This window comes from Garra rufa, chromosome 25, assembly GCF_049309525.1.
Source record: "Garra rufa chromosome 25, GarRuf1.0, whole genome shotgun sequence".
Classification (NCBI taxonomy): Eukaryota; Metazoa; Chordata; class Actinopteri; order Cypriniformes; family Cyprinidae; genus Garra; species Garra rufa.
The window spans coordinates 35,837,450-35,851,131 of record NC_133385.1 but is presented as its reverse complement, the minus strand read 5'-3'; the positions used below and the strand labels follow the sequence as shown (position 1 = coordinate 35,851,131).

At 36.1% G+C, this 13,682-nt stretch overlaps 1 protein-coding gene across 1 annotated transcript in view; it reads right to left on the bottom strand.

Moving 5' to 3' along the window:
- LOC141301482 (uncharacterized) overlaps positions 1 to 13,682 on the bottom strand; it is a 64,175-nt gene that overhangs the window by 11,766 nt on the left and 38,727 nt on the right. The window contains exon 5 of the mRNA XM_073831682.1: positions 5,793 to 5,852. Within this exon, the coding sequence (XP_073687783.1) occupies positions 5,793 to 5,852 (60 nt within the window). The remainder of the gene's footprint in view (positions 1 to 5,792; positions 5,853 to 13,682) is intronic.

Below are 13,682 nucleotides of genomic sequence, written 5' to 3'. Positions count from 1 at the left end.
AATCAGACATATCTGTGAGAGTGGCATGCTTACTAAAATGAAATAGCATCTTTCTGAAGTGCTGTGAAGACACTTTAGAAATAAGCTACTGTATATGGGCATGTTGAGGGTTTCTCAGCTGGCCGTGTTGTGTTGTCTCTCGCTGGGTGTGTATTAATGAGCTTTTCCCTTCATCAATGACACTCAGGGTCGCGCGGCTGACGGCAAAGTTCACAGCCCTGTTTACAGCTCAGGTGAGAGATGCTCGGGGAAGAGGTGTCACCTCCACGATAATTAAAAAACGCAAGCGTTCACTGAGGGGGCTGTCCTTCAACCGCCTGCATGCTGTTCTGGGAGAAGACTGTTTGTATGCTCTGCAAGGAAATGCTTTGAGAAAAAAAGCCTGAAATAGAGCTCAATCCTCTTCCCAAAACACTGTGTGGTATGGTTTATTGATTTATGGTACTGGTGCTTCCTGCTGCGTTATATACAATGAAGTGTGATGTAATACAATGTAACAAAACCACATTTGATGATTTTTATATACATTTATACAACAGTTCCTTTTGGTCTTTGAATCTGACTGGCTGATAAGAGTGATAACAGACTTCAACAACTGTTTCACCATTTATATCACTCTGCTTGTGGTATTTCTCACAGCGAGTGTCATGGCAGACACTCAAATTCACTATCATTTTTTTTATTCTGTTTTTGTGTCATGGAATGTAGTTTTAAGAGTTTTTTTTAAGGCAAGAATGTACTTGTTTAGATGTCAAATGTGCAGTTTGTTAATAAAGATAACGTCTATTTGAAATTTGCTTCAACGTTTTCAGAGATGTGAGCTCTAGGGTATCAGTGGCCATTCAGCGTTTATGAACCCAAGAGAGCAGCCTCAGCTCTGATGTCTCTATAGTGGTTAAACATGAGATAAAATTTGTTTTGGGTAAATCTAACGGGCGGTTTTTGGCCTCATTAATCTGTTATTTGTTCCAAAGCAAATCGTTTTGGCTGAGGGCAAAATCTCAGCACTGCCTTTTTACTTTTGACTAAATACAAGCAACTTTTATGATGGTTGTTGTTGTATATATTATTATTTAATAAATAGTAGTATTTAATAATAGTATTTAGTATTGTGTTCATTATGGTGATTTCAGGTACATTGTTCCACCATTAGTTGGCGACAAGAGACTTTTTTACGAGTCAGCGGTAAAGACTTTTATAATAAAAAAGCTATTTTTACTCTCAACAAGTTCACTAAGCAGCGCTGTCTCAGAAATCACCCTTAACAGATGAACGGATCTGCTTTCTGCTAAACTAATATTATATATGGGGCTAAGTAAGTAAATAAATTCTTTGATTGATTGATTGATTGATTGATTGATTGCCCCTGACTTATAACAACAATTTTACATAAGTCCTACTGTCAGAGTAGTAAAACGTTAAAATACCACCCAAATAATTAAATATCATTGTTTGATTAATTGATTGATTGATGATTGATTGATTGATTGATTGACATGCCATAACTGAAGATGCAGTGACGCTCCGAGTGTCTGATAAGAGTGCTAACAGAACTTTAACAGCTGTTTCACCATTTGTATCACAGCGAGTGTCATGGAAGACACCCAAATCCACTATCATATAATAAATACATAATACTGTTTTTGTGTCACAAATGTAGTTTTAAGAGTTTTTTTAGGCAAGAATGTACTTGTTTGGATGTAAAATGTGCAGTTTGTTAATAGAGATAACATATTTTTGAAATTTGTTTCAATGTTTTCAGAGATGTGAGCTCTATATCAGTGGCCGTTCAACGTTCATGAACCTACGAGAGCAGCCTAACCTTGGCCAGATCTTTTGGAATATACCACTGGCTCTGATGTCTCTGATGTCATGTTTAAACATGAGATAAAATTTGTTTTGGGTAAATCTAACGGGCAGTTTTTGGCCTCATTAATCTGTTATCTGTTCCAGAGCAAATCGTTTTGGCTGAGGCAAAATCTCAGCACTGCCTTTGTACTTTTGACAAATCCAAGCAACTTTTATGATGGTTGTTGTTGTTGTTGTTGTATATTAAATATTATTATTCAATAAATAATATTTTATAATAGTAGTATTTAATATTAGTATTTAGTATTGAGAAACGGTGTGTTCGTTATGGTGATTTTAGGTACATTGTTCCACCATTAGTTGGCGACAAAAGACTGTTTTTACGCGTCAGCAGTAAAGACTTTTATAATGAAAGCTATTTTTACTTTCAACAAGTTCACTAAGTAGCGCTGTCATCAGAAATCACCCTTAACAGATGAAAGGATCTGCTTTCTGCTAAACTAATATTAAATATGGGGCTAAGTAACTAAATAAATTCTTTATTGATTGATTGATTGATTGATTGATTAATTGCTCCTGACTTATAACAACAATTTTACATAAGTCCTACTGTCAGAGTAGTAAAACGTTAAAATACCACCCAAATAATTAAATATCATTGTTTGATTAATTGATTGATTGATGATTGATTGATTGATTGATTGGCATGCCATAAATGAAGATGCAGTGACGCTCCGAGTGTAGGGTGTCTAATAAGAGTGCTAACAGAACTTCAACAACTGTTTCACCATTTGTATCACAGCGAGTGTCATGGAAGACACCCAAATCCACTATCATATAATAAATAAATAATACTGTTTTTGTGTCACAAATGTAGTTTAAAAAGTTTTTTAGGCAAGAATGTACTTGTTTGGATGTAAATTGTGCAGTTTTTTAATAAATATAACATCTATTTGAAATTTGCTTCAACGTTTTCAGAGATGTGAGCTCTAGGGTATCAGTGGTCGTTCAGCGTTCATGAACCTACGAGAGCAGCCTAACCTTGGCCAGATCTTTTGGAATTTACAGCTGACTGTCTCTATAGTGGTTAAACATGAGATATAATTTGTTTTGGGTAAATCTAATGGGCAGTTTTTGGTCTCATTCATGGGCGACATTTGACTCTTGAGTCGAGGGGGGCAATGCTTAATGCTTTCGGCTGTAAGCATTAATGCTGCGTTCACACCGCCCCAAATGTCATGCGTCAGTTGCGGCAAGATTACATGTAAAGTCAATGGTTGAGTCCGTCAGAGGTCCGTCAGAGGCTCTGCGTTGCGTTGTGTCCGTTGGATCCGTCAACTTTTCAAGCGTCACCTGCGTTTCAAGCGTCAACGCAGCAAACGCAAGCAACGCAGAAGTTCAGCTAGCTGAACTTTTGACGGACTTGACGCACTTGACGCAGTGCGCCAACCAATCAGAGCGTCTCACTGTAGCGACGTCACCACACGTATTTTGAATGAAGCGGGAGCAGAAAAAACAATATACAATTCTCTGCGATTGCAGACGGCTACAAGCTTATTCTAGCCGTCTGCAATCGCAGAAAATTGTATGATCCGTCCTCGTTGTTGTATAAAGACAGGAATGTAAAGGAACTTGCTTGGATGAAGACCACTGAAGAGATCGGGATGTCAAATCTTTTCTCAACGTAATTATTTCCCATTTTGTTAGCTAGCGAAACATGGTCACGAGAGGATTCCAAAATGTCCAGTCCCAATAGTTTGCCATGGTTTATTCAGGGGAAGTGTGCAAAAAACTAGATGCGTTGGGAGCGTTGCCTGACGTGTGCGGTGTGAACGCACCAAAAAGCAAGCGTTGCCAGCTTCAACGTACATGCGTCAAACTAGATGCGTTAGGTGCGTTGCCTGACGCAGACAAAGTGTGCGGTGTGAACGCACCATAAAACAATGCCCTACTGTATTGCAAAGCATCAAAGTAGTCTATTGGAGCACTGCATTTCAGCTCCAGCCAACAGGCCCCAACTTTTTTACACTCCAAGTGCTGGGCTTCGGGGTAATTTTCACATCATAGTTTAGAGGCGGGCCGGACATCGGGCCTGTTTCAGGCTTCTCCTTATTTTTATATTTTAGACATTCATCAAATATGGTGAAAAAAAATGCAGTGCTGATGGAAACAACACGAGACTTCACTTCCGCTTTCACCTTCGAGACTCTCGGACAGGGTTTAGTGTCTGGAGGTATCGCACACCGGACGCGCACATTCTATACCCGTCAGCTCATTTTTCAGTGAAGTTCTGAACTGCAAGTGACGGTTGTGACCTTGTAAATCCAGTAGGTGGCAGTCAAAGACAGTGAATGTAATTACGACAGGCAAATGTTACATAGGACTTTAGATTTTGCGTATGAAAAAATGTATTGAGAAAATAAAATATGAATGAATTATATAGGTTTAAATTTTTTTCAAGCTGTAAACCTAATGTAAGTAGTATTTTGCAGCAGTGGTATCTTGTTTTTTTTAATCTAATAAGACGATTTGAGACAAATATGATGTTATTTAATATAAAACTATGCAGATGGAGCTCTGTGGCGTGGCAGAAATTTGAACAGCTTCCTGAGTCGTAGCTGGGCGCCGCGGACAGACGCCGAATGGCGCCGCCGGTGTGCATATGCTCATAGAAAACTATGTGTTCGAATTTTAAAGACGTGGCGCGACGCAATGCGGCGCTGCGCTTCGCGTTCGGTGTGTGACCCCCTTTACCTTTGTAATAAAAATGACGGATCATTTTAAATTCCTTCCACTGGAAAAAATGTAAGTGATCGCGCTGTCGCTTCCATGTCCTGCAAAGAGGCTTTAGCTTCCACTCTCTGCACAAACTATTGGATATGTGCCTAATAGCGCACATTTATCTAGGTTTAACATTTAAACTAACATTGTTTTATACTTAAAATGTTTTATATCTATAGATTTTATTTTAGGCAAGTCATGATGATTTGAGAAAGCATTTGCTTAAATTGATCAAACAGACTATGATCAGTCTTCTGCTGAGCGCTGTTCATTGAAAAAAAACTAAAACTTATATTTAAGGAACAAAAAAAATGTTCCAAATGTTTTTCTAAATTAACTTAATAAAAAACGAAACTAAATATAATCGCTTTGCCATTACATACAAAACTGAACTATTTTAATAGCTGAACCAGTAGTATAAGTTGTTTTGGGAGATGGGGGAAAAGACGGGCTTGGGTCGGACCCAGGCTGAGAATTCTGATAAGTTGTCGGACAAGGTCACTAATCTTAGTTCATAGAGATCTCACAAAGATCCGTTGCAGTCAATAAAGCTACACGATGCTACAACACCACAAAACTACACAATGAATATTGTATTTACATTGTGTCTGCACTTACTAACGACACTTAATAAAAAAAATAAAAAAAACAATCCGGCACTTTCAGTGGTGAGTGAATTCTGACAAATTGTTTCTAATTGTTCGAAAATCTCAGCGCTGCCTTTGTACTTTTGACTAAATCCAAGCAACTTTTTTGATGGCTGTTGTTGTATATTAAATATCATTATTCAATAAATAATATTTTATAAAAATAATAGTAGTATTTAATAATAGCATTTAGTATTGAGAAATGGTGTGTGTATGTTCGTGATGGTGATATTAGGTACATTGTTCTGCCGTTAGTTGGCTACAAGAGACTGTATTTACAAATCAGCAGTAAAGAGTTTTATATTGAAAGAGACTGAAACACTGTTGTAAACAAGGAAGTAATGTTGAGGCTATATGGGGCTAAGTAAATAAATAAATAATTTCTTTATTGATTGATTGATTGATTGATTGATTGATGAATTGCCCCTGACTTTTTTTTTAATTATTTTACATAATCCTACTGACAGAGTAGTAAAACTTTAAAAATAGCATCCAAATAATTAAATACCATTGCTTGATTGATTAATTGATTGATTGATTGATTGATTTACATACCATAACTGAAGATGCGGTGATGCTCCGAGTGTCTTCCTCAGGTCCTTCCTGTTCATCACTCTGTATAACACATGAAAAAAAATAAATAAATAAATAAATCAAATATATTTATTATGTGAAAAAAAAACATAACATTCATAATAAGCATCTAGTGAAATTAAATTGTAAAAACTCATTCTGGAATATTATATTAACATATGACAACCCTCATTTTCAATACAATACAATACAATACAACAATACAATAGCAAAAATATTCTGATTTATTAAGGTGGAAAATAGTCATGAAACATAAAATTATGACTGATTTTGGTATAAGAACCTTGACTAACATTAGGGAAAATGACAGATAGTGCTGAGCTTGTACAGCTTGTATGATGCCACTCAAGTGCTCATCTCTCTGTGTCTCATTATGTGGAGCCTCCTGATGTTATGATCCAGACACTATGGGAAATGTGAGTTAAATGGCAGATGAGCAATCGCTGGAGAATATATAGCAGAGACAAGGGATTTCACTTTCTCAAACTCACATAGTAGTTATTTATTCAGAGCTAAGTATTACTATAACTATGATTCTAACATTTATTAAGTTGGCTTGAGAAAGAATTTAGATTTAGGGAATTTAAACTTAATATTCTTCTTCTTCTGAGACTAACATTTCTGACTGTATCTCATACTAGAGCTTTAACTCCACAAACTCCAAACTCAGGCCAGATCTTCAGACTGATCTGACTCCAGTTGCTTTATCTTTTCTAACTGATCGGACTTACGGTTTTCCTAAAAATGACTATTAAACCTGGGAAAAATCCCATAGACTTACATTGACGGAATGTTTAAATGAGCCAACACTATTCAAACTCCAACTGACAAAACTCCCACAATCAAAATCAAAGCAAACTTACCTTCTATGTACTATTTATAATACATTTAAACTCATTCAAACTAATTTGTTAATTATGCTTTTTAAGTTTTTACAAATTAGTTTTTACTAATTTGTAAAAACTTGCTAGCAACATGCTACTCATGCTAGAAACATGTTAGTAACATGCTAATAAATTGCTAATCATGCTAACATGCAAGTAACATGCTAATTATGCTAACAACATGCTAGTAATTGACTAATGCTAATAACATGCTAGTAACATGCTAATTGTGATAAATAATGGTAACAACATGCTAGCAACATGCTGATCATGATAGAATCATGCTAGCAACATGAAAGTAACTTGTAAATGATGCTAAAAACATGCTAGCAACATGCTAATAACATGTTAATCGTGATAAAATCATGCTAGCAACATGCTAATAACATGTTAATCATGGTAAAATCATGCTAACAACATGCTAGTAACATGCTAGTCATGCTAGCAACATGCTAGCAACTTGCAAATGATGTTAAAAACATGTTAGCAACATGCTAATAACATGTTAATCATGATAAAATCATGCTAGCAACATGGAAGCAACATGATAGTAACTTGCAAATGATGCTAAAACATGCTAGCAACATGCTAATAACATGTTAATTGTGATAAAATCATGCTAGCAACATGCTAGTAACATGCTAATCATGCTAGCAACATGATATTAACTTGCAAATTATGCTAAAACATGCTAGCAACATGCTAATAACATGTTAATCGTGATAAAATCATGCTAGCAACAAGCTAGTAACATGCTATTCGGGATAAAAGCATGTTATCAACATGCTAGTAACATGCTAATCATGCTAGAATCATGCTACAACATGTTAGTAACTTGTTAATCATTCTAGCAACATGCTAGTGACATGCTAATCATGCTAGCAACACGATAGTCATGCTAGAAACATGCTAGTAACTTTCTTTCTATCTATCTATCTATCTATCTATCTATCTATCTATCTATCTATCTATCTATCTATCTATCTATCTATCTATCTATCTATCTATCTATCTATCTATCTATCTATCTATCTATCTATAAATATCTACCAAACTTTAAGCTTTTGAAACTACTTTAAACTTCAAACTATTTCAGACTGAAAACCATCATACTTAAAACTTTAAAACTTTTTAAACTTTCTGGTCCGGCTTTCTCAAGCCAACTTAAAGTTTGTCTTGACAAACTTTTTTTTTGAGTTATTGTTGTTTGTTAGTGAAATACCACTTGCTATTGGCAATACTTAAGGTTAATGTGAACAAAAAATATAATCAACCGAGCTATTGAAAATTGATTTGTGATTAAGCACCTATATCTTCTTCTTCTTCTTCTTCTTCTTCTTCTTCTTCTTTATTTGCTTAACTATCAATTTATGGATTAAACCAATTCATATGACAACAAATATATGTTAAATACTTTTTAGTGTATATTAAATACTGTATAATTTATTTGATATACATCCACACCTATTTCTAGTAGGTTGTAAGAGAATGAGATCAACAGAATATGAAGGGGGAAAACATGAATAAATAATGTACATCTACCCCTGAACAAAATGGCCATATTTTAGCACAAAGTCGTCTTTCTCTCCTTCCCCACACAAACAGCTAGTCTATCTCTCTTTCTCCTGTCAAACAGCGGTGAAATGTGGGGCTTTGACAGCTAGAAAGGCCTGCAGTTTCACACCGCTCTACTGTCAGAGAGTCCTCTCTGAATCTGAAACACACTCCACTTCACATGGAGGAAAAAAAAAATGGTGAAAAGTGAAAGCTTTTAAAATTTACAGTTTTTCCCTTTTTACCAAAGGTTTGTCTCAATTAAGTTTATATGAGGTCTGCACATTTAAAATGGATATTCTGACTCTAAGATCTGATCTTCGATTAGATCTCATGAGAAAATTCAGCTTTTTCGTGAGCAATTTTGTATAATTTAATTGCAATTTGTATTAAAAGAACCACAAACTTGAACTACTTCAGTCTGTGTACATTGAATTCATTTCAGTCCCTCCAGAAAAACGCGGCGTTTTTTTCTGATTGTTGCGGGCAAAAATCCTTGATTATGCGGCACGTTTTCTTAAAAAATGCGATTGAATATGCGGGATATTTATGCAATTTTATGCGATGAAATTGCGGGAACTTGCAAAAACTGCGGTTTGGTGAAAAAGAGAGAAAAAAGTGATTCCCCCAACACCCTTACTGCCAGATGTAGCACCGTAAGGAGTGAATTTCGTTATTCTGGACTCAATTAGCCTATAATTATAACATCGACTACTCCACCCTGGGAATCTCTCCCAGGGAAATAATGGTCAAAGACACCCAGGTCTGTTCCCACAAGAATAGAGCAGAGACGTGAATATAGAAAAAAAGATACAATATTTTATTATTACTGGGATAAAAGCTAAACACACAGACACAATTTAGGACACAAGGGGTTAATATGGCTTTCAAATCAAAACAAAAAAATAAACAAATTAGACAAATCAAAAGTAACACATCAGATGGCAAGGAGAAATAACCAACCTACCCCAATTCCACTTCACTACGCACTTCAAACGTACACTAATGTACTCATTTCACCACAAACACACGTGTATTCAGATGACACGTGTAAAAATCAGAAGAACAAAATCACTCAGTGAACCCATTAACATGGATCTAGAGTGGTCAGCACTCCTTAGCCCGTCCAACAAAATTAACAAAATCAACATCAAATTGACACAAATCAATAAACACACACACACAAAAAAGAATACAATCAAATAGTCATAAGTCAAAATCAACTAAACACGAAAACCAAAAAAAACAAAATCAAATGACCATAAATCAAATCAAATCAATAAACACAAAAAAAAAGAAAAATTGATCAACAAAAATAGAAAAGCAACAAAATAACAGATGCAATCACATTACACCTGGGGGGTGTTCCATAAAACAAATTTACCAAATAAGCCAGGCTTATTTTAGTTAGTCTGACTTATTGTCACTTGATTTGTCTTAAAATAAGTCAGACTAACTGAAATAAGCCTGACTTATTTGGTAAACTTGTTTTATGGAACACCCCCAAGGTCCATCAACAATATACACACAACAAAATTTACTCCATAAGATCACGCAAACTCACAACCCTTAGTACCAATTTCTCACGCACACACACTCGTACATATACACACTCGCACACGCTTCCAACAATAAACAAACAGACCACACTCAGACCACTCACATCAACTTATAATTTCATCCACACAACAATCTAATTGTACCATACGAACCCCACAAACAGTCCTCCAGTTGAAACAGTGCGGGGATGGCCAAAAGGCCACACGGATTAATATTCGGGTCCACAATCTCCCGATGTCCAGTTCACTTGATGTGGACTGGTCAGGCAGGCGAAAATGAAGTGAGGCAAGACAGAACGTCGCGGCAACGCGCGACCACAATAGTACTCGAAAGAACGAAGACAAAGACCCAAACGGAAATGGGATTATGAAATCATGCAAGCCCGCATATTTTGCGCGCGGAAATCTGCAATTTATGCGGCGAAAGTGCGGTGTATTTGAAAAAATGCGTCCCCCGCATAAATATGCGGACTTTGGCTGATTATGCATGGAATCATGCGATCGCATAATCGCGTTTTTCTGGAGGGACTGTCATTTAATACACAAGTTTTACAATTTGAGTTCAATTACTGAAATAAATTAACTTTTCCACGACAATCTAATTTATTGTGATGCAAATGTATGTGACACAGGGCCACAAAACCATTTTTTTTTTTAAATGTGAAACATCATCTGAAAGCTGAATAAATACCCTTTCCATTTATTAGGATAGGACAATATTTGGCCGAGATACAACTATTTGAAAATCCGAGGGTGAAATCAAAATATTGAGAAAATCGGCTTTAAAGTTGTCCAAATGAAGTTCTTAGCAATGCACATCACTAATCAAAAATTACGTTTTGATATATTTATGGTAGGAAATTTGCAAAATATCTTCATGGAACATGATCTTTACTTAATATCCGAATGATTTTTGGCATAAAAGAAAAATCTATAATTTTGACCCATACAATGTATTTTTGGCTGTTGCTACAAATATATGCTACTTAAGAAGAAGTTTTATGTCATTTAAACGTAAGTGTTTTGCAGGAATAGTTCACTCAAAAATGAAAATATGAAAATTGTGTTATAAGTTAATCTCCCTCATGTCATTCGAAGCCTGTATTTCATTTAGAGAAGCTTAACAAAGATATTAAGGGGGAAAAAACAGCTCCTCTTGTGGCAACACTGAGAATGCAACACATATTTGCGCTAAAGCTGTTTTAACATTTCAACTCTTTTTTTCACAAACTTGTGGATACTGTTTTAGGCAGACTTAAGACAGTTTAGTGTCAATTGCAATGTAAGTGTCAATATACAAAACATAAAACAAGTACAATTATTCTGATTTTGTCTTTTGAACTGTTTATGTGCATATAATAAAAGGTGTCTTACTCTTTACAGTGTTTCTAGCATGTGATTAATATGACTTCAGGCATGGACAAAAAGAAAAGTAATTCTGTGATTAAAAGCCCAGAGCTAAACATGGGAATAGTACATTTTTATTCATAATCCACAAGATTTAGCAGGTCATTTGCATATCTAAATGATTTACATATGGTACGGAGACCCTCCAGTCATAAATAATTTAATATCACAACATTTCCTGAAGGAGCAGCTCATCAGGGCCACATTTAACTTTAATTACTCTTTTAAACTCACAGTTATGATTCAATAACTCGCTCGCAAAACTAAATGTACCTCAACAGATTACTGAGACGGAAATAATAACAGTGGACAAACACAGACAGAGAAGTGGGGAGGGAGAAAAAGAGGAAGGATAGAAGAGAAACCAATGAAGGAATGACACATATGCATATGAAGGTGTGTTTTGATAAATACGTGAAGCTACACTCTTAAAAATAAAGGTGCTTCACGATGCCATAGAAAAAACTTTTTTGTCTAAATGGTTCCATAAAGAACCTTTAACATCTGAAGAGCCTTTCTGTTTCACAAAAGGTCCTTTGCGGTGAAAGAAGGTTCTTCAGATTATAAAAAGGTAAGAAAGAGATGGTTCTTTAAGCAACCTTTGACTGAATGGTTCTTTGTGGAACCAAAAAATGGTTCTTCTATGGCATCGCTGTAAAGAACCTTTTAAATCACCTTTATTTTTAAGAGCGTAGGTAAATGTAATAATAGAAGATAAAATAATAATTTGATACAATATAAAATAAATAAAGCTAATTTAACCAGCTGGCACAATATGATAAAGTGATAAGAACCACAAGCAACACAACATTTTAAGATTAAATTAGTTTCTCGTTCTGCCGCCCTACACTGGTCCATATGAATCCAATGATTTAATCCATTTTTTTAAGTAATATCCTTCTGTGTAAGTAAATAGATAAATAGTATTGCAGTATATGGCCAACTATCCATTTTGTGAACTCTGGTACTATCAGCTAAGCTGTTCTGTTGAAAAAGACGTGCAGGAATAAGCCATAACTACTTAGAAAATTAAATACTTTAAGCTTGAAAAATTCTACCCTGAACAAAACCATTACGAGCGTCACGTAACAACAAAACGACACCCCAAAGCATCTGAGAGCGATAATCAGGTCCCCAAAATGCAATGTGATTCATCTTATACTAATTAAAAACCTTGCACAGCAACATTAACATATTAATTGAGGTTCAAGTATAGGGCTGTTATGATGAGGAAATTCAAATGAGTCTTTCAGGAACAGAATAGAAATTGCAGTAACAGAGGGGTGAAGATAACACACACACACACACACACACACACACACACACACACTGCTCTTGTACAAATGGCCTTATCTCCAACAGAGGCTCATATGTGTGTGATCTGACATGCCACCCACTTCCATTATCAGACGGCATTTAGAAATGAAAAACCCATTTACTCCCATTTACATCCCGTCTGCCTGTGGGAGAAAGATCTCTTGCCCCACAATGTTCCCCGGCATTGTCAAAGTGACAGGACGGCGCGCAAGGTCAGCCGAAAACCTCTCAATGAGCTTGTTGGAAGAAGCGAGCAGCAACGGCTTACTGGCTAGTCATTTAAGAAGGGCCATTTTCTCATTTGGTAACGTGTTATCTCTTACATATATATGTGCATTGAAGGTGGCGTGGCAAAACACTGATGTTTCATTTAAGAGAAAATGACTAGGCTCCACCTGACACCAACAGTTTCGTGGAGTCGCCGGTTTAGGTCATTGATCTGGAATATAAAAACCATCATAACTTCTTTTTACCAGGAGTGGCAGTGAGGTCAGGCTTGGATAAGCGTGAAATCACAGGATAAAGGAAGAATATCTGTTGTTTCTGCCTGGATTAGTACCACGGCTGCCCTAATATTTTCTTTCAGCGGGATGTTAGTGGAGATGTTACTACAATACAAGATGTTTTCCTTGTAAACCCTGCTATACGCTGTACGATTTTTTGAATCCTTCGAGATAACGCAATGACAGATTGTGCGATGTGATCTCAAAGAGACAGATAGTGAGTTTGACAGACTGTAAAGAGGCAGTAAAGAGGGTCCAAACACATGCGGACCCTAATGACTTTCTTCTTTCAGACGAATGCAATCAGAGTTATATTAAAAAATATCCTGGCACTCCCAAGCTTTAGAACAGCATAGACTGGTGTTTCTCTCCATCAGTCCAAAACAAGTCCAATAAAGTGCATCCATCCATAATAAAAAGTGCCTCACATGGCTCCGGGAGGGTCAATAAAAGCCTCATGTAGCGAACCGATGTGTTTTTGTATAAAAATATCCATATTTAAAACGTAAGAATCACTTTAATCTAGCTTGTGCTAACAGTTGTACATGAAACTTGCTGCTTTGGAAAGGGGCGTGGCAGGACTGAAACTGTGTCGAATCTGTTCACCAGTCGCAACGCAGTGGGACT